Here is a 26188-nt window from a genome sequence, read left to right as displayed (position 1 = left end):
AGGGTGCGGCCTATATACGGGGGCGGCCTATATCCGAGCCAATACGGTATATATATTTTTTAAACCATGGATAGAATTATTAATGTTATTCTATTTTTCAATAAATTAAATGGCCTATTTACAATTAAAAAGATAAGAAATATCTGATGGTTAGACATGAGTTTTGCTCCTTTGCATCCTATGGATGCATCTTTAGGTCAGGGATTCTAGATGCTTGTAACACATGGCCTGATCACGTGGATGCCATTACCTCCTGCTTCAAGGTTTCAGGCTCCTTATTAGTTGGCCAATAAGTTTTTATAAAGATGGAGAATTCATAGAAACAGAGATTTTGATGGCAGATAAGAACCATTTGGCCCGTTTAGTCCGCCCGTTTGTCCTTGCAGGGAGGTTGATCTCTTGTACTCAAGTTGAAAAAGATCAATGTTTTATATTTATTTATATTTTCTGAGCGCTCTTCTATTAGTGTATTTCTGTTCAGCTGGTGCGCTCATCTTCCCCTTGTCTTTGATGACAGTAAGGCAAACGGAACGACTTTAAAAGAGTACATTCGCCAAGTACGGAAAGCTTTTCTTTTTTGTTATATAACTCGGGATTTGTTAAACTATGGGTATAGCCAAGCCCTCAACTTCAACATGGTGAATTACACATTAAACAGTCAATTTTGGTGCAAAAACGCTTTGAGTTGTCTATTAACTATTCTGAACTTTAGTCAATACTGATCGTGATTGACTCTTGGGCACACATTGAGGTTTATCCACTAAAGGCAGAGTTGTCCAAGAGGGTTTGCGGGAAGCCTTGTGATTTTATCTCTCTGAGTTCACTAAGCATTATGAACGCGGGTCAACGCTGACACATTTCTCCAGCGAGAAGAGCTGAGCTGACCTTGTCTAATGCATAGTTCAGCGGCTGAGGTGACTGAAGACGTTTCACTGATTTTATTATGCATTATACAGGGTCACCCAAGCTCAACTTGCAGCAGAACTTCATTGGGGTTGGCCCTTCATAATGTGAAATCATAATGTGAAATCAAGTAAATGACTCCAAACCGAATCTTTATGAAGTCTACTTGGCTCTTCTGATGGGTCACCAGTTTGTAGCATTGTTTTTTTTTTTTAAATGGCGTGTTCTAAGCGTGTAAGTTCCCGTGTTTTGCATGGTGTCTGGTGGTCCGTAAATCCAAAGTTACCATATCTCACAGGGCTTGGGTGGGAAACGGGCATATAGGAACAAATTGGGCACAGAGCCATATTCCCCAACTGGGCACTGTCTAGGTTGTCAGTGTTTGCTTTGGGCTACTTTTCACCAACTGCTTTACAACCAATGATAACTATTTACAAAAAATACCTCGTGGATTGTTATATAAAAAGTATGTAAAAAAAAATAAGCAACCACTGATTTTGAAATATTTTTATAGATGAGCCTTTACATTTTTATTTTTTTTGAGCATTATTTTAAAAAAATCCATTCCTAATAAAAAGTCATAAAATCTGCCAAATTGTACAGATAATTCTGTAGTATTTATGACTTATTATTTTGAGTCATTATATAAGAAGTCATTATTATATTTGTATTTTTTTTCTATAAATATTTTTTTTTATTAAAGTTTCTGTTATTCTCTTTCTTTTTTTATTTTATCAATTTAGTCTATTGAGTTCCCCAATTTGTAGTAACTTCTTTGGCTACTTTCCTCCTTGTAAGGGAAGCATCTAGTGCATGGTTAACATCAGAACGAGGACACACAGGCCATCTCGTCTCTCAGTTCATCTTCATCTCTGCAATGTATCGATTCTTCGTCGCTGTAAAAAAGACCTTGGTTGGTCATGTCCTCTCCACTGGGCCGACCGGTACTCCCGGCCCAACTTCCTTTTCGACTCTGGCTGAGCAGGTCGCTGGCCGCGCTCTCCATTTCGTCTATAGTCATGTGACAGGCATCGGCAATCTCACGTTTGGCAAAGGCTACAAACTTGGGGTCTCGTGCGTACAGTCCCAGGCCCTCTGATATCAAGACCTGTCAACACAGAATTCATTACACATGTCGTATTCTAGGTTCCTTATTACAAGCTAGGCCTCTACAGGGAATGGTATATACCAGGGGTCTCCAACCTGCGGCCCTCAAGCTGCTGCAGGACTACATCTCCCATACTCCTCAGCCAGTCCCTTATTGTAATGTAATCATTTTGGTTTTATCTCTACTCACCGCTTCCACCAGGCTGTCAGCACTGCCTCGCTTTTCCGTCAGCCTTGGCCCTGGCACGTGGAGCTGGGTGTAGGTGCAGTAAGGAGACTTGCTCTCCTCCTCCCTGTACCAGTGAGTGCATGGAATCGGAGGCAAGCTGCTGTCCTCTTCCACCAAGATCAGAGGGGCATATAGAAGGCGCCCGCGTTTGGGGGGATTGGCCCAAGAATGAGTACCGGTGGAGCTGTAAGTGGTTCTATCCCAGGAGTCTGAACTTCCATAACCCTGAGGACCAAAGTTCATGCAGATTAGAGTAGTAGTTAAATTGGTTACCAATCTTTTATACCAGACAATACATTATACTAGGTGTTCCAAAATACTTAGCCAACAAAGTGCATGTAACTATAGATTAATACACACCATACATTAAACAACTAAAACAGTATACTCATCACATACAAATCCAAGAATTGCCTTATAATCATGCTACACAATCCCTGCCATCATACCTGGCCTCTTGTTCTGCATGGTGGCGCATTTTGATGATATGTTCCTGGGATAGGGATATCATCGCAACTTCCTTGCCTCTTTAAACACTGGATACCGAAAGCAGATTTGCTACCTGCTGGGAAAACATTTTCTGGAGTAATACATCATTAAAGGGTTTAAATCAATTGTATCGATCATGGCGACATTAGCAGGGATGATTAGAATATGAACAGTATGACTTAAATTCTACATACCTGGAGTCGGAGGCAACAGTCTCCTACGTGGGGGTGCTCTTGCCTCCAGGGTGCCATTAGCCTGTTGTCCAGATAGAGAAGATGTCTGTGGGGCCGTGGCATTCATCCTGTCTTCAGGTGATGCTGAACGTTGTAGAATGTCTTCGAAACTCTGCTGCCTGGATCAGAAGGAAAGAGATGAAGTACAAAGGAAGAGAATAATAAAGAAAACAATAGATAGGATGAGAACATTGAAACAACATCTAAATGGTCCAGTCTGGTGTGAGGTGACATTGGGATGAACGGTATATTTTATACTGTACTAGGTGAGAAGGGCCATTGTGGTCATTGACGGATGATGTATTTGAGAGTTACACTTATCATTATAACACTTATCATTATAGTGTTGAAAGGCAGCCAACAGGTAGGTGTCCAACTGTTGTAGAAGTTCACCTCCAATGGGCATTTGTCAGCCCTTGGTTTGATGAGAATCATGGGGGTTGCAGCTCAACAGCTGGAGATGTACCTGTTGGCGAATCCTGACATAAAAGTGGTCTCTAACTGTTTGACAAGAGTCTACATCGCAGCTCCATGATGGTCAAGGTCAGAGATTCCACGTCTCACTACCGAGCCTGCCAACCCTCATTCAGTGTCATGCGCATGTCACTAAACCATGATGAATATTCGATTGTCTAATAGATGCCAAGCTTAAATAGTATACCTTTCAGTTTCATTGCTGGGGTGCAATACAGGTGAAGAGGTCTTAGATATTTGCTCATCCTCGGTGGCAGTCTCTTCCTGTTCATGTACCGTTGGGGGAATACAACTCCCATCTGAGCTCCTTCTAGGAAAATAAATAAAAGCACTGTAAATGTATTGGATAATAGGCTGTAAAACAGTATCACAAAGTCTTGATCTACCGGGCACATTACATTGAATGACATTATTGGGGTTTATTGCAAAGGATTTTTTGTGTGCAGAAGTGGTGTCTTTGAAGCCTTTTGTCCATTCTACCAAGGTGGCATATGGCAACACATATACCTGCGTGTACTCTGTTGCCTTTTCTTGCCAGTTGTCATATTGGGTGGAGGTGGCAGCAGGCTGTCTCTGGAACCTCCACCAGAACGGTTCACTAGAGATGATCGCCTAGATGTTGGAGGCTGCGCCTCTTTTCCTCCTATTCCGGTGGGGTTGGTAAGAGACAGTACAGATCCAGAGGAAATATTTTCAGTGCCCAGCGCTTTCGTATTTTCACAGACACCATCCTCTGTAACCTAAAAACACAACATGAAGACACAATTAATTTGCGACGACCTCGATGTGAGACATTTACTGAAAGGGAAAGTAAATTGGCAAAGAATTATAACACCTATTTCACAAATGCTGCCTCTCCTGTCTCTTGAAAAACATGGCACCAGGGCATTGACTTGCTTGGCTAGAGGCCTAAGAGTTGTGCAGGTACCAAAAAGAACAAGCACCAAGGCCTAAATCAAGGTACCAGATAAAAAGGGGGGCTCATAGCTTCAGAATGACAATCCAATTAGGTTTTTTTTATCTCTTATCATATTTAATGCCCTTTAAGCAAGATCAACATCAACACGTCAACAGAAATGGTCTTTAAAAAAGGTACCAGAATGTTTGAGAAGGGTTGGTTCCTTTATCTCTTCTGCAACCTCTGCTTACCTGGCGTCCAACCTCTCGAAAGGCAGAAAGATCGTCTTCTTCCAGCTCACAGGATAAAGCTCTGCGAATTTCAGAACCAAGATCCTGCAGGCTCCGCAGTCCGGCCTGTGAGAAAAGTGTTTTAGGTAACACATTCATCGTTATAGTCAACTGACTGGAACACGTGACTGTAGAAATTTCTACGGAGCAATGTTAGTATTGATTTATTAGGTCCCAATATATCTGGATTAGACAATCCGAGGGTGCCAACCTGTAATGTTGTTGAATTGCTTGGCAAGTTCTCTGTCCCAAGGAGACCCTTCTCTTTCCTGCGCCGAAACTTGCGAAAGTAATCTTGGATCAGGAAAGTGGCATAAAACTTTCCCACGGTCACCTCCTCCTCTGGGACATAAAATAAACACACAAAATGTATATAAAAGCCGTATATAAAGATTTACCAAAAGTCTGCATGATGAAAGACAAAACAACGTGAATATGGGGGGAGGTCTTTTGCATTCTGCAGTCCTTGAAGTTTGCCGTCACGAGCTAAAATCAAGTTACATTTTATTTCTTCTGCATATTATCCGTGGACGTTTCAATCGCATCCCCAGAGAAGAGTTAGGAAAATTGTGCCTAATACCCAGCAGCAATGGGCAAATTACAACTCCACTGATCATTGCCAAAGCAACTGGATATCGGTGGATTTCCCAAGGGTGACACAAAGTTTCCACTAATTGGAGTCTATTTCATACTTTGGACTAAAGATAAAGGGTGAGCTGCCATATTCATATTATTATATACTGTACCCAGTCTTAACATTTCACCTAGAAATGTGCAAAAGACTTGTTTTGGTTCCTTGGAAGGATGTGATGCTGCAGCATTTACAACCAAATCATAATTTCTTTGTTGAAATACAATTTCCCTTTGACTGTAAAGTCCTTCTTTGTAGAGCTCTGCGCAGGACTGTTTTCTTAATTGCGCTACCGCCCTCTCCCGCCCTCTCCCGCTGAATTTCTGACCATTACCATCCGCTCCCGCAATGTGTGTGTTCCACTCCCGCAACATATGTGTCCAATCCCGCCCGCTCCCGCAAACATCATTCACAAACATTAATTTACTCATTCATATACTCATTCATTCCCTCATTCATAGATACTAATCATTCACAGATACTCATTTAGTCCCTCAATCATGCATACTCGTTCATACAAACTCCCCCACCCCCTTACCTGAACTGCAGATTTCCCGCGCACTCCTGCAAGGCTGCCTTCGAAATGCTCGCACACAGCGTCTCTTCTCTTGTCCCGCTGGAACACAGCAGAGTCATGACGTGATGTAAATTCACGTGACTCCGCTGGGTTCCTGGGCGTAACACGAGAAGAGATGCGGTGTGCGAGCAACATGAAGGCAGCCTTGCAGGAGGGTGTAGGATTACTGGGACCCGCAGGTATATCGTCTGACCGCCCGCAACACCCACAACACCCGAAAAACCACCCGCACCCACAAGTTTTTTGACGCAGTCCGCTAACCTCATTGACAACCCCCTGTGACATCTAAAAGCCATATGCCAGGGAAGATTGTGAAAAGCTACCTACCCTTGATCGTCAGACACACACAGTGAGGTAATTGAGTGTCTTGCTAAAGCAGATCTGATTGTGAGTCCCTGTTTTCAACTGACCTTCAGGAGGTGGGATAACCTCATCCAGTATCTTCTGCTTGGTCCTTTTCCAAATCTTCTTGATTACAGCTCTCAGTTCCTCATTAGCAGCATCCAGATTTCCTAAGAAATAGAAACTTATGATTTTAGGAATAAGAGGAGCTATAAAAGTGCTAACCATAGTCTGAATGATGGCTGAGGCTACCAGTGCGTTTACAAACACCACCCTTCTAGGCAGTTAGGCAGCATCACTTCAGGTTTGGTTTACACTGCACTGTCCATCAAACCTGACAGCAAGTTGTTTAAATGGGATATCCCAGCTTTGGGACTTTGGGACCCACACCGGACCTCCATAGTGAGCTGATGGTAATTCTTGAGTTGACTATGGAAACTTATCACCTTTGCAGACATTACTTATCACCAGTGCTTCTAAAAGAAGAGCTAACAATATTAAATTGGGGCTTGTACCTTCAGTTTTGATCCTTAATGAGGTCCGGACTAGGGCAAAAAGGGTGGCATTAAAGGTCACAGTCCCATCCGAATTCAGAGGCATATTCATGGCAACCAGTCTCTGGGGAGGCAATATAAGGTGGGTTATAAACACGTGTGATAAATATACTTAGATTAGGATGTAAATATCTATGAGCTTATATGAATTTTGGAAACAACCATACAGCACAGATGTACAGATCGTTTGGAGATGTACATGTCATTTTGGAATTATATATCTGGCCATCAACTTTCATAATCCAAAGGAAACATTTCACAGTTGGACTTCGCCTAATAATTATCCCGAGAATCAGCTCTTCCATGCGCTTTTTCCGTAGCGTCTGGAGTTCACAGGAGGTGCAGCTGCAATTTCGCTGTCACACACAGATGCCTCAGATCTGTAAGTCTTTTGATGTGGCAACAATGCCATATCCCGTCACCCCGTTCACAACAATGTATGAAGATCTGTGTTATCAGATGCATTAAGTTCCCACTCTTGAACATCAAAGGTGCCTCCTAACCTCATTTCACCTGCTAGGAGAAGAAGGGAAACCGACCAGCTAGGGGTCCTGCTTTAATAAGCTACTGATCGCATGTATTCCGCCAAACGAGATGCACAATCAGAGCTTGTAGCCCTCACCTTACATGCCACACGATGTGGACACAATTTGCCAAATCCAAGAGGAGGCTGAATCCTGCGCAGCAAGGTAACCACATCCAGGTGTTTGATGCGGCCCCTGGGAAAAGAAGGCCACGCCACCATTAATCAGGTGAATGCAGGAGATGATGGGTATACAGTGTGAAGAAAGATTTCTTAGGTACCACTTACTTGGCTTCTGGGTCGTACTCAGACCAGATTCTCTTAAACTCATCCAGATGATGAGGGCCCAGGATAGACCAATCTCTTGTGAGGTAATCAAAGTTATCCATGATGACGGCCACAAACAAATTTATAATCTGTAAGGGAAAAGAGGACTCAACAAACATAAAGCCATACATAGCTTGTACTTAAAAATATCTAGATCCAATTTTATATTTTTTGTCCGGCACTGACACTTTACTGACGGAGTGACAAAGCGAATGCCCCAAACACTCACCAGAAATGCGCAGAGCATGAAGAAGCTGATGAAATACACAATAGCAAAGTTACTGCCACATGTAAATTCCTCTTCCGGAGCAAAGTCAGACTCAATGTCACATCGTTTGCCGGGCAAACTGGCCAACATGATCTCCTGCCATGCCTCTCCCGTCGCACACCTAGGAGAAGGCAGGAAAGTATAATTCAATACTGCATGGCAGACGCATGAAACGACCATTTGTAAAAATGTCTCTGTCTGTAACAGTAAGCATTTCCAAAACTGACATGTCTCCATTACCATGAAGTCAAAAGTACCTGAAGAGGAGCAGGACGGCTTGGGGGAAGGTTTGGAAGTTGTTATTTCTGTTGATTTGAGTCCCATCTTGCATGGCGATTTTACCAAATGTCTATACGTGGGGAAAACAAACAAGACTCGTCGGTAAAATCGCTGGCCTTTCTACAGAAATCAATAACATAATGAGGATCATTTTATACACATGCCACTTTTTAACACATGGAATGAGTAGACTAGTCACTTTGTAATCACATTTATCTTCCATCCATTCACATGAAACCATGTTGTATAGTATGATCAAAGCCATTTGGCTGTCTGAGATTGCTGCCTAGTGGTCCACGACAACATGTCACTGTATGGAATATCATCAATGATACTATGGTCAGACTCAACAGAACATGGATGGCTCACCTGCATACCGATGACGGCATAGATGAAAAATATCATAGCAATTAGCAAGGCAACATATGGCAGAGCCTAGAAAGAGGGAAAGGAGGATCAGTCACTAGAAGTCACGAGAAGCAAAGACACAGCTGTTGGCCATTAGTGCCCGGAAGAGAAATGTGTTCCAAAAGGGTTAATAGTGTGATGAAGGCCAGTTGGTGTACGGGTTAATTGTTGAAGAAAGATTGCATATGATGTTTTTCAGCTATTCTCTGTATAAAAGTATAATAGGAGCTTTAAACCAACGTGATGTCATATAGAATGATACCCCGTGCTGCTGAGCACAGCTAACACTGACCTTGGACTTGGGTATCAGGATGTTGACAGGAGATGGAGAGCAGTATCTGATTTTTAGCTAATTAATGGATTTATGAGCATGTAGACTGATAAATATATATAGTAAATGTTATATATGGGCCACCCTTCCAGCAAATGGTGAGACTGTGCCATTGGCTATTCTTACCTGGTACTTATGATAAGAGGAGCTAGTAGTAGGCCCAATATGCCCCATACTATAATGTCAACTTATGGGTACAACCATGGGGCCAATCGATCCGACCCCAGCTGGTTGAAGATATTGCACCTATAGTCATATGAGATGTAAATTTGGTCCTCATTGGAGTACTCTGTGTCCTGTCTCTTACCTGAAATGATTTAATAAATGTCCACAGCAGGGTCCTGATACCTTCTCCTTTACTGAGCAGTTTCACCAAACGCATCACACGAAACAGACGGAAGAATGTTATGGAAATTCGGGAGCTGTCCTCGGAAGTCTAGGAGTAAAGTGGTAAAAAAGACATACATTAAGAATAGTGGGGGTAAAAAAAAAGAATATGTGGTTGGTGTAGAGGTGCATATGGTGAATTTAAAATAGTAGGAAGTTAATTATACATGATATCATGGCTTCATAATGATCAAGGGCCATGTGTTTGAGCATTAAAACCTTTGGGTATTAAATTCTACAACTGATTGTTAAAACCCTGAATAATATGGTTGTTTATTGAGGAAATGTCAAGCTAAATCGTGTTTTAGGGGTAAAAACAGTTAAGTTGTGGAATTGACACCCAACCCAGTTTTCCCATTAGAGTTGATATATTTTACACGATTAAGACACTGATTTAGAGGTTGGGCAAAGCTGATAAACTTATGCTCCCAACTGAATAACAGATAATAAACAGAGATGACACAGAAAGGATTATGACGTGTTAGTCGCCTTATCATACTATATTATAGATCTACGACGTATTCAGTATACAATGATGCAGGCACCTCTGGTTTAAATGGTAAGTAATGCTGGCACATACCTCTCCAACATGCCATCCATTCTGAGAACAGACAGACGTGGACAATAGATGAAGGTGGGATGGATCATAAATTCATGACAATGATGAGTCCATGGATGCACGAGACAGGAGAGCAAGAACAGAAACAGAATTTGCTGCTGCACAAGCCTTTAATCATTGGGTATTTACTTATTAGCGGGGTTTAGAGACACTAAATGGATAATAAACTCGGAGTTGATCTGGTGACACTAAAATAATCACAAGCAGAGCATGGGGTCCAAAGTTGACCTTCTTCCTTGGGACCTTACCAATGTCAATGAAAGCAGCTCTGACAGCTCCCCTGCGTAACTCAGGTCAGGGAAACCGATAACCAATGCAGGTTTAGCAGGCGGACCTTTTCCAGAGCCGAAGAGGCTCGCTTTCAGTGAATTTGGGGATAATATTGAATGGGAAATACACACACGTTTAACCAACAAGGAGCTTGGTGTCCTTAAGATGAACCCAACACAGATATTCTCTTTCCCCACAATGTCATATTTTTTTCAGAAATAAGTAAAACATATGATTTAAAAAATATCCATTATCTGAAATATCCATTATATGAGTTCTAGCCGATTCTATTCCCAGCTTTTTCAAATACCCAGGGACTTACATTGACCTCAGTTACTGCAATATCCACAAGGCTGCCCACCACAATGAGAGCATCAAACGTGTTCCAGGCATCACAGAAATAATGCTAAGGGATAAAGACAGAGGGGAAAAAAAGTCAGAGAGAGACGCACATAGAAAGGAAGAAAGCAAGAGAGAGCGAAGATCAATAGTGAGGCAGGATTAAAGAAAATACAGAGGCAGAGAAAGAAGTGGGATAAAATCGAGTCGCTGAGAGCACACATTGCCGCGATATACAAAATACTTATTGTATTCATTATTAATAATCTTATAGATAGTGTTTGAACTACTTCAGATACCTTGGCGTAATGTAATTCTTGAATGTATCTGTTTCCAGGTTTAGTTTTAAGATTCGATACTATTTATTTGGGTGATGGGTTGGTGCATGCAAACCATGCAAAGAATCAACCCAAAGGATGTTCTAAATCAAGCCATGGGATTCCAGAAGAACCTGGGCGTTGTGGCCCCCAACTGTACAGAATCTTCTGGGGCTATATATAAATTAACATAATGTAATGGCAAAAAAAATGGTTCCCTCTATGGCAAGTAATTTCACAATATATGCTTCAGCTGGCACTGACAGCTGAAATGGCTACCCGCCGTTACACACGCATATATTAACACATATGCAATGAGCTTGTTGAAGCTGATTTGCATATTTAATAAGATGTTTGAAGAGGTTAACCACGTAACGGTCGTACAAACCAATCTAGATGCATGCAGCGGGGTGGCAGGGCCATTTAGAAGTCAATGGTGGACCAGGAAGACAACAAAGCAAAGCTTGTATCACACCGGACGCAAAACAACTCTTATTAATGCAAATCCCGGTGAACCCTCAGAGCCTTTATCAGGCGTAGAGAAGATATTGTTTAGTTTTGTAACATTTATCACTGACGGCAGGGAGATGTGACCCGGCCACAAGCTCTTCCTTCCTTCTTTCCTTCCGATCTACAGCTCGAAATGCCAAGGACATGCTTCCAATGATTATCATAAAGCCACACGTTTCCCTAAAGCTCTCGGATTTCAAATGAACAAAAGAGTATCTAATTTATAATTCATAACAAGGTACATGTTCGGAATAGGGGTTCAAAAGTAGAAACCCTTAGTAGATACACGCTGGACTGCTGCCTCTACCTCCCCTTATTACAGACACATTAAGAACTATACAGCGACGACCAAAGATCATTCATCCATCAGCCAGCCTGGTACTGACCTTGGGTCTGAAAGCGATGAGTTTCAGCACCATCTCCACGGTGAAGAGTCCAGTGAATACCATGTTCAGAATATCCATGGCATAATTAAAAGGCTTTGACTGTTCATAATGCTAAGAAAAGCATAGGACACAAGGGCAGTGTTACAGGATGACTGGCTCGTTTATAAAACCATCAAATATTTCAGAGCATATGTGATATAAATCACTCTCTAGACAATATCGATACGCAGAACCCGGACTGCTTCGCCTAAACAAACTAACGTAAGAATAATCGGAAAGCAGTTCAATGTCAATATATCAGCCGAATATCCAGAACACACCAAATCCATTTAAATTGCAAATGAATTTAATAAATATAAAAATATTCCAGAAAATCACATATTACACTGCATCACACACATAAAATATATTACCATAATACACACATTAATCAGCGATACACACAGTATAGACAAAAAAAAAGCTCGGAGGCGACCTGTGAAGAAGGAGTGGAGACCCGGGATACCCCCGACATTTCGGCAAAGAGCCTTTCTCTCCTTATCTCTACCTTATGGGTTGCCTTTTGAGCTCTTTTATATACTGTGTTAAGAGTGTATCAGTCTCTAGTAGAATGATAAAAGGAAAGAACTTATGGCTGTAAGATAATTCAGAGCCACCATCGTGTTGATATATAAATATATATTTTTTTTATATTATAGTGTTAGGATTTATTTATTTTATTAATTAGCGCTAGGGGCTATTGAAAATTAAATACAACTCCGTACGAAGGTCAAACACAACAAAAGTAAATAGACATATCAAAATGTAGACATTGTGTATAAAGAGGTTTATTAATGAATTCATGGTGGGTGTCAGGCATGGCGGTGTCATTTCCCATTAGTTAGTACAGCACTTCCCAAGCCTTTTTCATGGAAAACAGACACGTGTTTAGATTCAGAAGGTCTTACCTGCATGGCAAGGGCGATTGTGTTGAGAAGAATGAGCACAAACATGATGTATTCAAAGCCGGTAGAGTTGACCATGTACCAGACCTTGTACTGGTATTTCTGCTTGGGGATGTATCTGCGCAGGGGCTGAGCCTTCAACGCATATTCTACACACTGACGCTGGGGAGCGAGAGAACAAAGGGGGGGGGTTAAAGGATTACTGAGCTGAGTGTACACTCACAAGACTATGAAATAAGCAAATCAAGAACTCTATGGATGGGGAGTAGGTGGCAAAGGTATATATGGAAGTGGACATGGCAAGGTCATACATACTTGCCTCCTCTGACTGAAAAAGGTGATTTATGAGAAATCCAGACCTGGCAGATGTGAACTCATGTTACAATAATACAGAAGTTACAACACATGTTGGCTAATAAAATGTATGTATAGCAAGCTATAGCCTAAAGTCAAGAAAAAAACTTTACTTATCGAGTAACCAGATGTAGTGGAAAATAATATAGCGAGGGGATCATGTTGGACAGGGATAGAACCTATTAAGACAATGGCTTATTCCTATTGATAGTCTATAATGGATTAATGAGGTCTATATGCTGTTCTGGGTGACTTGCTTTTCGAGTAGCCAATGTTCAGTTTGTAGTAGACACCTGGTTCTTGTCCAGCTCGCAGTTCTTATACTCTTGTTCTCCTTGAGCTCTGAAGGTGATGATCACAAAGCCAACGAAGATGTTCATCATGAAGAAGGCAATAATGATAATGTAGACGATGAAGAAGATGGAGATCTCCACGCGGTAGTTGTAAATCGGCCCCACATTCTCCCCGTTGGCATCAATGGCTTTGTACAGAAGCCTAAAAGCAGTAATTGAAAGTGAATCTCACATTTATATTCCAAATTCATAAAGCAGCTTGATGCCAAGGAACACACAAACCTTCAGGTGCACTAAAAATATTTCTAAAAAACCAGAAGGTCTGGTTTTGGAGAGGTGAAAGAAATATCTGCAGTCCCAGTTCCTCACCAGCTGTCGTGTATTTAGAAATACAGAGTCCTCCACATTAAGCAACCATGATTTCCGCAGAACTAAACAGAATATGTTCTGTATTTAGCACTCTCCACCACCGTTTCTCCATTCTGTCTTGATAATGATGGCCCACACTGATTTGGTCTGCCCAATGACCTAGTTCTCCTCCAGATGTCTACTGCAGACGCCAACTGACCTCTTCACCACACAACAGCCTCTCTTACCCTGAGCCCCCACACTAACCGCCCCACGCAGACTTACGCTGGCCAGCCTTCGAAAGTGGACACAGTAAAAAGCGCCATCATGCCAGAGAGGACATTGTCAAAGTTGAAGTCACTGTTGTGCCAGATTCTCTCCCGTACCATGGGATGTGTGACATCCCCGTCTTTATACACAATGAAGGTTCCCCTGTTAAAACACAAGGTGAAGATCCGTGAACCGGTGTAGATTGTGCAGGTGTGTGTAGATGGGTGGTGTTGTGGCAGGGAACTTACTTGCACTCCTCGGGACTGTGTTTGGCCTCATCTGTGCAGCTGTAGAACTTTCCCTGCACAGAAATCTCAGGATTAATACAAGTTCCCTTATGCAATTAGAGCAGCTGATCATTATTTGATGCAGGAACACAAGGAAGAATTATAATATAGGGGAGCACACCAGTTAGCATGAAACAACATACACAAGAGCGGAGGATTCGATGAAGAAATGGCCTACAAAGAAACCCCTCCAAACTACATGAAAGAAAATAGGAACAAAAAGAATAACAAGAAGCTTTTGGCTACAACACAACTATACCACTACAGGCTGTGCTGTGTCACATAACTATGGAACAAACATGGAAATACCTACAGATAATGGATTCGGGACATGTACCCAAGCCTACGCTGAGAGCTTTTGATTTAAAAAAAATCAGCCCTCAGAGCCACACATTAGTCTCACCTTAAAGAGCTGCACACCTATACAGGCAAACATGAACTGCAACAGGGTGGTCACTATCATGATATTCCCAATAGTGCGGATCGCAACAAAGACACACTGAACCACGTGCTGAGGAGAGAGAAGATTGTACGATGGTAACAGTGTCAACAATAGAACAACAAAGACACCACAACCAGCATGAGGCACGCACATAAAGAAATCACTCAAACAAGGTCTTATACACCTTTAGGATTTTAGCTCTGTTTTCACAGCAATGTGTACGAGATCTTAGAGATGGTAGTGGTCACACTTTACATAATTTAGGGTTTTTTACCTTCAGACCCTTGGCTCTGTTGATAGCCCTGAGTGGACGTAGCACCCTAAGAACTCTCAGTATTTTTACAACCGAGATGGCACTGGAGCTGCAAGATAGTTAGAACACATACATGGTCAGGGACCCCAGGGAGATACATGGAGATAGCATGTTCAGGATTATGTTAGTTCTAGCCTTTCTACAAGTATGAGAGTATAAAACTAGGTCCTAAGGAAAATGATGAGAGTTCCTGACTCACTGAATCCCAAAGGAGATGAGAGACACGCTAACCACTAGAAGATCCAGAAGATTGAACCAGTTCCTGCAGAAGGAACCCTTGTGCAAGAAGGCACCGTATGCAGTCATCTGGAGAGAAGAAACCAATAAGTGAGATCATTAAAGGCTTGGAGGCCGGTAACTCAAAGTGAACATTGCAATTAAGAGGGGCACAAAGACTGAGAAAGTTACTCGCAGCAAGAGAGAGAGAAGCAACAGCATTATTAGTCTAGTTGATGTTTGACTTCAACTACTCTTTAAGGTAGGCGTTCAATGAGGGAGTGATGATGATTATTCTTAATTATTCTTGCCCACCGACAAGGGATTAAAGTAAGACAGATTTGTACTATTGAGAAGCCATTCAGAACCCCGTTGAAGGTCTATTCAGTGACCATAATAATAATAATAATCTCCAAATATTTGTCAAAAGGGGACACAGGTGGACAGTCACTACATGTTTTTAACTTTCAGGTATACATAGGGTGCACTCTAGGGTAAGATGTAGCCAACTCGCTATAGACATTTACTTCAATAAATAATCCTTTCTCTTTGTATAGGCTTTCTATGAAGTTTGCTCTACCAATAAACAGGATTGTCTAAAACACATTGTATTTTTGCCTTATTGGTCCCTGTTTTGTATATTTTATTACAAAGAATCAAAGAGAAGGGGCAAACTAATAAAATGGAAGGTATATTACCTTGGAAGGATGTGGATGCAGGAAGGGAGGAGGGACACTAACTGAGGAGAGGACAGTGAGGGACACTTGGTATTATCACCTTCAGTAAAATCTCCACTGTGAAGATGGAAGTGAAAGCGTAGTCAAAATACCCCAAAATCTGTAAACACAGACAACACGTAAGGCAGATAGATGAGCGGTGAATCCTGAATCTTAATATAATGTGTCATATTTTGCACTCACATGGTTACGGAAGGAGTGCGCTCGGATCGGATCCTCGGCTGCCAGCGAGATGCTGCTGAGGATGATGAAGACCAGAATAAGGTTGGTGAAAATATGGTGGTGGATAAGTCGGTGGCAGCCAACACGGAGCCTGCAGAGATGTGGAACAGAAATGTAAAATTATATAGCTGGGGGAAAGTCAAGGCAGATAAGTGAAAAAAGAGGAAAAGGTCTAGGTTTCCAGGTATAGTGTCCTGTGTTTTGTTTGCTTTCATACTTAATTAAACCCTCATCATCTTTACTCTACCCTAAAAACGCAGAATTTTATGTACTGGCAAATTATGTATAAAACTCAGTTTTGAACGCTTAAGGAGTACATGAAATGAAAGCTAAATATTAGAAAGAATTAGAGAATGGAGAGAAGAACAGGAGAGAAGAACATGTAGCGGTGCAGAGAGAAGAGTGATGCAGGGATACTCACAGGTTGGTGTTACTGAGAATGAAGAAGGCGCTGCCCTCTGGAATTGGAAGTACCTTCTCCTTAGGGGCAAACTCTGCAAGTTTATCCAGGTGAGAATCTGGGAGGCTGCCCTCCTCATCCTCCTCTTCCTCAGCTGTGAGATGCGGGAGGACCAGAGTTACAGACGTTTACCTGTATAGCAGTACCTTGTTTAAGCCTTTCTATGGCAGATCCATGCGGATCACACATAACCCATCCTACAAACTAAAATACATCAAAACAGATGGCTGGGAGGTGGTCTGGTCATCCCTAGGTATGTAGGGAATGACCAGACTCAGTATATATATATTGAAGATGAGCAGCGGCCAGGAAGGTAGGTATTGCCACAATAACCATTGTAATCCGAAGACCCTAGAATTGGCCCAGCTTGCAAAACATAAACCCGTCTCTGTAGATCTATGTGATGCTATTTCCATCCCAGATCTATGCCGCGTATTGTCATAAAAAGCCTTCATGGGCTTAAAGCCCTTCATTGTGTCTACTATTCTCTGGTGCACTCACATGCATCACTACCCTCTTCATCCTCATTTTCCTCCTCGCAGGTAACCTATAAAATAAGCACAATGGGTACGGCCATGGAAATCTTGTGAATTTCATTATGATTGTATAAATGGCAGATATAGATTTAAACAACCTTCATAAGTAATGTTACCGAATGAGGGACAACTGAATCCTGGGACTTAAATGCCATATATTGTGAGTGGGAAAAAATAAACCCGGAGGCTATAGGTCTACTGATACTACACCCTTAATAACGTAAATGTTACTTAATTTGGTAAAGCTTCCAGATTTTTACTATATTAACAGAATGTGTACATATTGTAACACCATTCTAAGTTATCAACGGTTAACAAGGCAGAATTCCTGGGAGTCAATACTGTACTTTCACGATAATAATGCTGGGCAATAGAAGAAGAACTGTCAGGCGATCTTAAAGGTGCTGTTCCACTCAGACAAAGTCCTAAAGTCACATCACTGGCAAACTGTACCCATATACCTATAATACAAGATACGCTCTTGTGAACATATAGGATTCAGAGTGTTACCTTTACAGAATTTTCTTCCTTTTTCCCTGTTTTCTTTCCTCCCCTGCAATAACAAAACAAATAAAAAATTATAGGACATCTGCAGCTTAAGGTTTCCTTAATAGATCGACTTTTCATATAATCCACTCCATCCATCACAGACACCATACTAATAACTAAGCTTTGGAATAGATCCTTGGAAAAATAAGTACATACTTAGATGTCCCTATAAGAGTCAATATGGATTCAACTCAGCAAGCAATCACTCTTTGGCTTAGTGAATAGGACCCAATATAAGCTCTCATCTCATAAGGAAGAAAGAAAATCCCTTGAAGGTAAAGAGAGATGGACCCTATTGGTGGTAAAACTTTGAGCAGTCAGTAATAATAACCCATAAATCATATATGTTTAAAGGAAAATTGGAAGTCTCTTTAAGCTTTGAAGCCTAATATCTATAATTCAGGCTGACATCTTGGGAGGCAGCAAAGACCCAGAGATGTTGGACAGAGATGTTGGACAGAGATGTTGGACAGATTGTGTTCTATGGACAACAGACTATACAGCACCCTACAGCTGTAGATAAAACTTTTTGTAGTTTGCTGTAGGCTGCATAGTAATAAAATAAAGCAAAGATATACATGCGCAATGCATGCCGTTGTTCTCACTTCTTGTCCTTGCAGTTGATGTTGTCACCATCGGCCAAATTGTCCACAGCGATAGCCAAGAAGACATTCAGTAGAATATCTACACAGGAATGTCAAGGAAGTAAATAAAGAACGTAAAAACATTAAAATTCTTAGCAAGGGTTACAAACCATGCCTCCACTCGGATCGCGCTTTGGACAAAAATCGATGCAATTATTGAAGAGTAATATAACGTCAAAAAGGATACAATTTCCGCATATAAAGAGGATGATGAAATAGATGCAGACGAGCATTCCTGGAAAAAATGGTCCTCCGTACGCCATGATTCCGTCATACATCACTGCGTTCCAGTCCTCACCGGTCAGGATCTAAGTGAAACCAGATCAACAGAGATGGAGAAAAAGAGTTAGTGAGTTATAAGCGTTTAGACAGCTGTTAATGGAAGACTTTCAAGGGGTCATCACCTGGAAGACAGTGAGTAGAGCCTGGGGAAATGTGTCAAACGTGCTTCTCTTGGTCTGTGTCTCATCGAAGTTGAATTTCCCCCCAAAAAGTTGCATGCCAAGCAAGGAGAAGATGATGATAAAGAGAAAAAGGAGCAGCAGCAGGGAAGCAATAGACTTCATAGAGTTCAGTAGAGAGGCAACAAGGTTACTTAACGATGCCCAGTGCCTGTAGGGTAAGACGAAGAAAGACATCCCATGCGGTGTAGATACGGTATTCTATTCACACTGGTCTAGAAATGCCAACATGGTCATATCTACATACAGTCCCACAAGACAATATAATACAACGTCAGGGAGCTTTGCTGAAGGATAAATATTAGGATTTCTCCATTGACAAATGTGGATACTACAGCTGCCTGGGATACCAGTAAACATGGTGGCTCACTGGTGTCATTATGGGGAGATCTAGGGCCATTAAGAGCCCATGTACTAAGACTCAGATCTTATGATCTATTATAAGATGTCCGGCAATCATGAGGAATTACCTAACACTGGGGGACATCTCTTATTTTGTGCTTTATTTTACATAGATATCTAGCAAGGACACGCAAAGTGTTCGGCTGACCTTGTGACTTTAAAGATCCTTAGTAGGCGCACACATCGCAGCACGGAGATGCCCAAAGGGGACATGATGTGAAATTCCACGAGGACTGTCTCCAGAATCCCACCGCACACCACAAAGCAGTCAAAACGATTGAAGAAGGACATAAAGTAGGCATGGAATCCTAAACTGTACAGTTTGAGCAACATCTCCAGGGTGAACAGTGAAAGCAGGACTTTGTTGGCATAGCCTACGCACAGAACAGACATTTATATATAACTTAGACAATTCTTTGGGGATTTGAATGGTACAAAGCAGTCTGGAGAGATAAAGAGCTATATAGAATACTTCCATGGATCAGAGTATTGTGGACTGTCTCCATAAAACAGGGACAACAGGTCATCGTATCGTTCCCGCATGCTTACCTTGTATCTGAGTCAGCCATTCCGGCTGGAGGTAATGTTCAGATGCAATAGTCAACGTGTTAAGGAAAACTAAAATCAGGACCATCCAGTAGAAGGTGACGGATTTAACAGCCTGGCGACATTTCCGTCTGAACGCCCGGTTCCAGCGTTTGAACCTGCGGCTGTGAGCAGAGAAGACACCACGTCAATAAATATGTCTTCTGGTAACGGCGACAACTGAAGTACTGCGTTCTGAGCTGCAGCGCCCATTACTACAAATAAGTTGGCCACCATTGATCTATCGCTGAATCCCCGCTGATCGTATAAAAAAACACTCACCAGCATCCAGTCTGGGAAATCTTACTCCTAGGGACAGAAGCAAAATGATGTCAGGAGGACCATGAGGCGGAGGAGGAAAATACTTCATTATTTTAGTACATAGACCATATATGTTGGATTCTGCAACAGGTGAGCAGAGCTAGAGTTTTATAGGTAGTATTAATACTCACATACACAGGGGGCAGAACTGGAGTTTTATAGGTAGTATTAATACTCACATACACAGGGGCAGAGCTGGAGTTTTATAGGTAGTATTAATACTCACATACACAGGGGCAGAGCTGGAGTTTTATAGGTAGTATTAATACTTACATACACAGGGGCAGAGCTGGAGTTTTATAGGTAGTATTAATACTCACGTGCACAGGGGCAGACCTGGAGCTTTATATGTAGTATTAATACTCACATACACAGGGGCAGAGCTGGAGTTGTATAGGTAGTATTAATACTTACATACACAGGGGCAGAGCTGGAGTTTTATAGGTAGTATTAATACTCACATCCACAGGGGCAGAGATGGACCTTTATAGGTAGTATTAATACTCACATACACAGGGGCAGAGCTGGAGTTTTATAGGTAGTATTAATACTCACATACACAGGGGCAGAGCTGGAGTTTTATAGATAGTATTAATACTCACATACACAGGGGCAGAGCTGGAGCTGTATAGGTAGTATTAATACTCACATGCACAGGGGGCAGAGCTGGAGTTGTATAGGTAGTATTATTAATACTCACGTGCACAGGGGCAGAGCTGGAGTTGTATAGGTAGTATTAATACTCACATACACAGGGGGCAGAGTTGGAGTTTTATAGGTAGTATTAATACTCACATACACAGGGGCAGAGCTGGAGTTGTATACGTAGTATTAATACTCACATACACAGGGGCAGAGCTGGAGTTGTATAGGTAGTATTAATACTCACATGCACAGGGGCAGAGCTGGAGTTGTATACGTAGTATTAATACTCACATACACAGGGGCAGAGCTGGAGCTTTATAGGTAGTATTAATACTCACATACACAGGGGCAGAGCTGGAGTTTTATAGGTAGTATTAATACTCACATACACAGGGGCAGAGCTGGAGTTTTATAGGTAGTATTAATACTCACATACACAGGGGCAGAGCTGGAGTTTTATAGGTAGTATTAATACTCACATACACAGGGGCAGAGCTGGAGTTTTATAGGTAGTATTAATACTCACATACACAGGGGCAGAGCTGGAGTTTTATAGGTAGTATTAATACTCACATGCACAGGGGCAGAGCTGGAGTTTTATAGGTAGTATTAATACTCACATACACAGGGGGCAGAGCTGGAGCTTTATATGTAGTATTAATACTCACATGCACAGGGGGCAGAGCTGGAGTTTTATAGGTAGTATTAATACTCACATACACAGGGGCAGAGCTGGAGCTGCATAGGTAGTATTAATACTCACATGCACAGGGGGCAGAGCTGGAGTTGTATAGGTAGTATTATTAATACTCACGTGCACAGGGGCAGAGCTGGAGTTCTATAGGTAGTATTAATACTCACATACACAGGGGCAGAGCTGGAGCTTTATAGGTAGTATTAATACTCACATGCACAGGGGCAGAGCTGGAGTTGTATAGGTAGTATTAATACTCACATACACAGGGGCAGAGCTGGAGCTTTATAGGTAGTATTAATACTCACATACACAGGGGGCAGAGCTGGAGTTGTATAGGTAGTATTAATACTCACATACACAGGGGCAGAGCTGGAGTTTTATAGGTAGTATTAATATTCACATACACAGGGGCAGAGCTGGAGCTTTATAGGTAGTATTAATACTCACATACACAGGGGCAGAGCTGGAGCTTTATAGGTAGTATTAATACTCACATACACAGGGGCAGAGCTGGAGCTTTATAGGTAGTATTAATACTCACATACACAGGGAGCAGCAGTTTGTATGTTCCTCGTCTATATTCTCTGTGTTAAGTGAAGTGGTTTCACTGCCAGGAAGGCTGGCTGGGGTGGGAAGGCGAGAATAAAAGCATTGATTATTATTCTCCTCTGTTCTCTTCCTATTGATTGAAATGAGCTGGGAATTTAACGTATAGGAACACGATCAAAAAGACAGCATTTCTCGTGGGATAATCTGGCTAATAAAAAATATTATTAAGTATTACCAACTAAGCCTCAGCTGCAGTCCCGCTAACTCCTACTATCTTCAGTAACAGTTCTTCAGAGAGAATCCCACCCTTGGGTTACAAAACATTCTAGCAAAACCTCCGGTACTAAACCTCCTATCTTTCTTACCATTAAGGCTAATTTTGGGGCGTAATAACATTGTATCTCTCCTAATATGCGTCGCACTCCAAAACCTGTTTGTCTGTTCTATGAAGGTCATTTTTTTATGAGAATTACCCAATATTGGGATCTCCAGCCTAGCATTAAAACATCGGCAAATTGTTTGTTCTTTTTATCTGTTTACTAATTAAATCTCATTACACCAGTCTTGATTATTTTGTTTGCTGAGTATCAAACTAGGTTTGGTGGGGTGTATCATTGCTGATCAACAGGAGGCCCACGAGATGGAGGTGACCCTCATGGAATAGCATGGCTTTTGCCCTGCATTAATGGGCTATAAGTTCTTCTGTGTCGAATCATAAATACGTACTCTCACCAAATTTCAGAATGGAAGCCCTGCCATATGTTTATATAGATACTGTATGTATATATCTTTGTTTGTAGATATGCCCCATTGGTTTGGGGAGATGGGTGATACATCCCACCCTATCCTACTAGATTCATTTAGGAGTCATTGTCCTCTTTAGTACATATCAACACAATTGTAGCTGCAGCTAACACTACTCACAAGCGCCACAGCGACACTGAACACACAACTAGGACGATTTAAAGATCGCTGGGTGAAAAGGGAAGACAGTTAACCACGGCCAACAGAACCAAGACGTCAAGGTCTGCTGGAGGGCGCTAATCACAATGCAACAAGTCCACAAATCACAGGGCACACGAGGCAGAAAGTTACTGTGGGTCTCGGAGGAATGGTTAGGATGCATGAACCACTGAAGTCTCCCTTTCCTCCTGCCAGTCAAATCAGCCAGAGTGACGCCTGTATTTAAGAGACAGATGGACAACTACAAGTGAGAGACAGATGGACACCTGGCACGCCACAAACAGGCGGATAAGACAAGCAGCGTGCGGTGATACAGAAGGATTAACAGATTCGTTAGTAAATGAGATAGCACAAAGTACATGAGACCCTAAAACAGACACCATCTATACGTTTTGCCTGGTCTCACGTCAACAATATGAGAAGAATGGACCACATAAAGAATCACATAAAGGTGGTGGCATTTGTCCTCATAGTCCTTCTGTGGAGGAGGAGGTAAAACTGTCAAAAGCCATACATTACCCTGTCCCCTTACTTAATAATACGTTTTCGTTCAATGCAGATATACGTTTCCATGAGGTTCCAAGCCCCTTGGCTATTGTAAGCCATTCTACTAATTATATTAAGCCGTTAAACCATAACTAATAACATGGCTAAAGCAATTAGAATTATATTTCCATCCTGGCGGAACAGCAATTTTTGGGGCAGATTTTGTAAGTATTGATGAACGAGTGGTTTAGAAATGTTGAGTTTTCCACGTGCGCTCATACAGAGAGACATTTCAATTCAGCCACCGCATTCATCAAAGTTGATATAATCAACATATTTTTATCGATATATTTTTTTAACAAAATGCCTTTTCGTTTTTGACCGCGAGCAAATCACACAAATAGAGAAAAAATAAAGGAAACGTTGTATGAGGACGGTATCCTTCTGGCGATGTCACTTTAATTAGTGATTATCTTCATAAGAATATACATGTTATACAAATTATGAGGAAAGCAGGTAACGTGGCAACAAGGATGTCAGATCCCCCCCTATAAATATAAAGAATCAGACAAGATGCTGCAGTTTGAGGCTATAAAAATCTCAACGCTAATTAACACTCAGAAGGCAATGTGAGAATCCAGCATATCAAACGGGTAAGTCCTGGAGAAACGTTAATTGGTCCTTTATATAAACTATCCGATTGGTATTATAATTGCCCTTAAAAAATGGGTACAAAAAAATCATTAAAAAAAACTAACTTAATGTAAATAAATACATTATTAACAAAAAACTGCTGAACTGTACTGGACAATCCACCCTCTGTATATACTTATGTAAAACAAAGTCAATAAAATATACTTTTTAATTAAGGCGTGCCAAAAGAACCCTTTTTCCGAGTCCAAAACAATGCTTTTAATGCACATTAAAGGAGTCTAGAGAGAGAAATGCAAAAAAAACGACACACGGTCGGTCATGTTCTAATTCCGACAGGGGAACCCTAATGTATACACAAGATGTCAGGATATATACATTGACACAGATTGTCATCGCAGTTTTCTGATTACCCATCTTCTAAAGCGCATTCAACTCTTCACTCTCCCTCGCCGCCTCATACCCACATAGACTGTGACATACTAATCCGTTACAGCTCCTTTTAATGATATCTAGGATGGTTCCCCCAATTTCTTTTGATGTTTGGAAGGTCACACTGGTTTCAGCCTCTCTCAAAAGCTAAAGCATCATGACCTTACTCCTACGTATTTGATGAATCCATAACTCAAAGATGATTTTGACTAAATTAGTAAGTTGCCCAGGGTGTTACTCCCGACACTCACGGTTGTGCCTGTCGTCTCGCTCATCTCGTTCTGGCTCGATGTCCTCGGCTTGTGTGATCCAGTCCAGATAACCTTTTAGATCTTCCTCCATTTGTTGTTTCTCTCGCAACTTCTGGAAGTCCCCACGTGCTTTGGCTTTCTCTCTTTCCTTGGAAAACTCACTGCAGCATGGTTGGGATTTACGAGACATTTCAATGCTATTATTTAACCAAAGACCTAACATAATTTCTACCAAAAAAAAACCAAGATTGCATACAGGCATCCTACCAACATAACCCCTCAGTACTTAGAACTCTCTGTTCACCCGAGACTCTGGAGATTCTGCTCAGAAGTTGAAAACTTCACAAACTTGAGATGACCCTTACATTTTGAGAAGCTTCCATAGTACTTTACACTGAACTCCCCAGGGTTAACACAGTTTTCCAAAGGGTGGTACATACCCAATATTATTCACGAAAATGATCATCTCAGGAATGTTCTTGTCCAACCTAGAAACTTGTGAATAGACTCAAGTGGTGGTCTTTAAAGAGTCCCTAGTCAGGTCTTTTGGGTCCTCCACAATTTACCCAAACATCCCACCTCTGGGACCCACATCCTCTTACTCTCTCGCCAAGCCTCCATCGATAACAGCCTCTTTCCTTTATCCACCTTCCTTAAACCTCTTCTTTTTGCCCCTTCCACCTCATTCAGGCACGAAGGCCAAATGACGTGGGCTCTAGGCATCTGCCCCCTTTGCCCTACCTTTTCATTTAACACAAATTGTGAAAGACACTGGCATTTAACGTACAACCATAACATGCATTAAACTTCATAATTCATCTCATTAAACATTGGGGAAACTCACCCGCTCAACACACCCAAAACAAGGTTCAAGACGAAGAATGATCCAAAAATAACTAAACTGACAAAATACACCCAAGGAAGCTCATGGCCCATTGCGTCCTGCATCTGAAAGACAAAATGTATGAAACTAACACTGTATTTATACAAATTTTATTTAAAGAAAATGTGGATCAAGATTTCAAACTGTATTAAATATGAAGACTTAACAATATTATACAAACTAATTAATGCCAGAGATCTGAACGAACAGCAACATCCTTAGTAAGTGTAACTTACCCAGTATAGGACATCTGTCCAGCCTTCCATGGTGATACACTGGAAAACAGTCAACATGGCGAAGAAGAAATTATCGAAGTTTGTGATTCCCCCGTTGGGTCCTTCCCACCTGCCTCTACACTCTGTGTTGTTAGCGTGACATTCCCTCCCATGTCCAGAAAAAGCACACGGAGCAGGCTCTTCCTCAGCGATGATCTCTGGCATACGGTAAGAAAGAAGGAGACAGATGAAAGATAGAGTTTACTTAACTTTGTCTGCAGATTGCAAAAATATCATAAGCAAACTTGGGAACATCTAGCCGGTCTGCACCATGGATTTAG

At 41.6% G+C, this 26188-nt stretch overlaps 1 protein-coding gene across 1 annotated transcript in view; it reads right to left on the bottom strand.

Moving 5' to 3' along the window:
- Positions 1-1395: 1395 nt before the first annotated feature.
- Positions 1396-26188, bottom strand: part of CACNA1F (calcium voltage-gated channel subunit alpha1 F) — a 29541-nt gene continuing 4748 nt past the window's right edge. The window contains exons 7-48 of the mRNA XM_053472566.1: positions 25869-26065; positions 25594-25697; positions 24750-24910; positions 23062-23145; positions 21959-22040; positions 20037-20063; positions 19719-19879; positions 19318-19543; positions 18711-18918; positions 18494-18614; positions 18268-18346; positions 17624-17666; positions 17079-17124; positions 16539-16671; positions 16079-16208; positions 15936-15995; positions 15142-15248; positions 14904-14991; positions 14591-14698; positions 14149-14201; positions 13916-14062; positions 13283-13484; positions 12639-12797; positions 11692-11802; positions 10462-10545; positions 9831-9851; positions 9171-9299; positions 8494-8559; positions 8103-8194; positions 7807-7966; positions 7539-7666; positions 7350-7446; positions 6689-6791; positions 6242-6343; positions 4835-4965; positions 4575-4689; positions 3943-4168; positions 3623-3745; positions 2923-3080; positions 2689-2801; positions 2201-2464; positions 1396-2011 (exon numbers count right to left, since the gene is read on the bottom strand). Coding sequence (XP_053328541.1) covers positions 1727-2011; positions 2201-2464; positions 2689-2801; positions 2923-3080; positions 3623-3745; positions 3943-4168; positions 4575-4689; positions 4835-4965; positions 6242-6343; positions 6689-6791; positions 7350-7446; positions 7539-7666; positions 7807-7966; positions 8103-8194; positions 8494-8559; positions 9171-9299; positions 9831-9851; positions 10462-10545; positions 11692-11802; positions 12639-12797; positions 13283-13484; positions 13916-14062; positions 14149-14201; positions 14591-14698; positions 14904-14991; positions 15142-15248; positions 15936-15995; positions 16079-16208; positions 16539-16671; positions 17079-17124; positions 17624-17666; positions 18268-18346; positions 18494-18614; positions 18711-18918; positions 19318-19543; positions 19719-19879; positions 20037-20063; positions 21959-22040; positions 23062-23145; positions 24750-24910; positions 25594-25697; positions 25869-26065 — 5234 coding nt within the window. The 3' untranslated portion in view covers positions 1396-1726. The remainder of the gene's footprint in view (positions 2012-2200; positions 2465-2688; positions 2802-2922; positions 3081-3622; positions 3746-3942; positions 4169-4574; positions 4690-4834; positions 4966-6241; positions 6344-6688; positions 6792-7349; positions 7447-7538; positions 7667-7806; positions 7967-8102; positions 8195-8493; positions 8560-9170; positions 9300-9830; positions 9852-10461; positions 10546-11691; positions 11803-12638; positions 12798-13282; positions 13485-13915; positions 14063-14148; positions 14202-14590; positions 14699-14903; positions 14992-15141; positions 15249-15935; positions 15996-16078; positions 16209-16538; positions 16672-17078; positions 17125-17623; positions 17667-18267; positions 18347-18493; positions 18615-18710; positions 18919-19317; positions 19544-19718; positions 19880-20036; positions 20064-21958; positions 22041-23061; positions 23146-24749; positions 24911-25593; positions 25698-25868; positions 26066-26188) is intronic.

The sequence above is a fragment of the Spea bombifrons genome, chromosome 8 (assembly GCF_027358695.1).
Source record: "Spea bombifrons isolate aSpeBom1 chromosome 8, aSpeBom1.2.pri, whole genome shotgun sequence".
Classification (NCBI taxonomy): domain Eukaryota; kingdom Metazoa; phylum Chordata; class Amphibia; order Anura; family Pelobatidae; genus Spea; species Spea bombifrons.
Note: the sequence above shows the minus strand (reverse complement) of the source record. Positions and strands in the feature narration are given on the sequence as shown.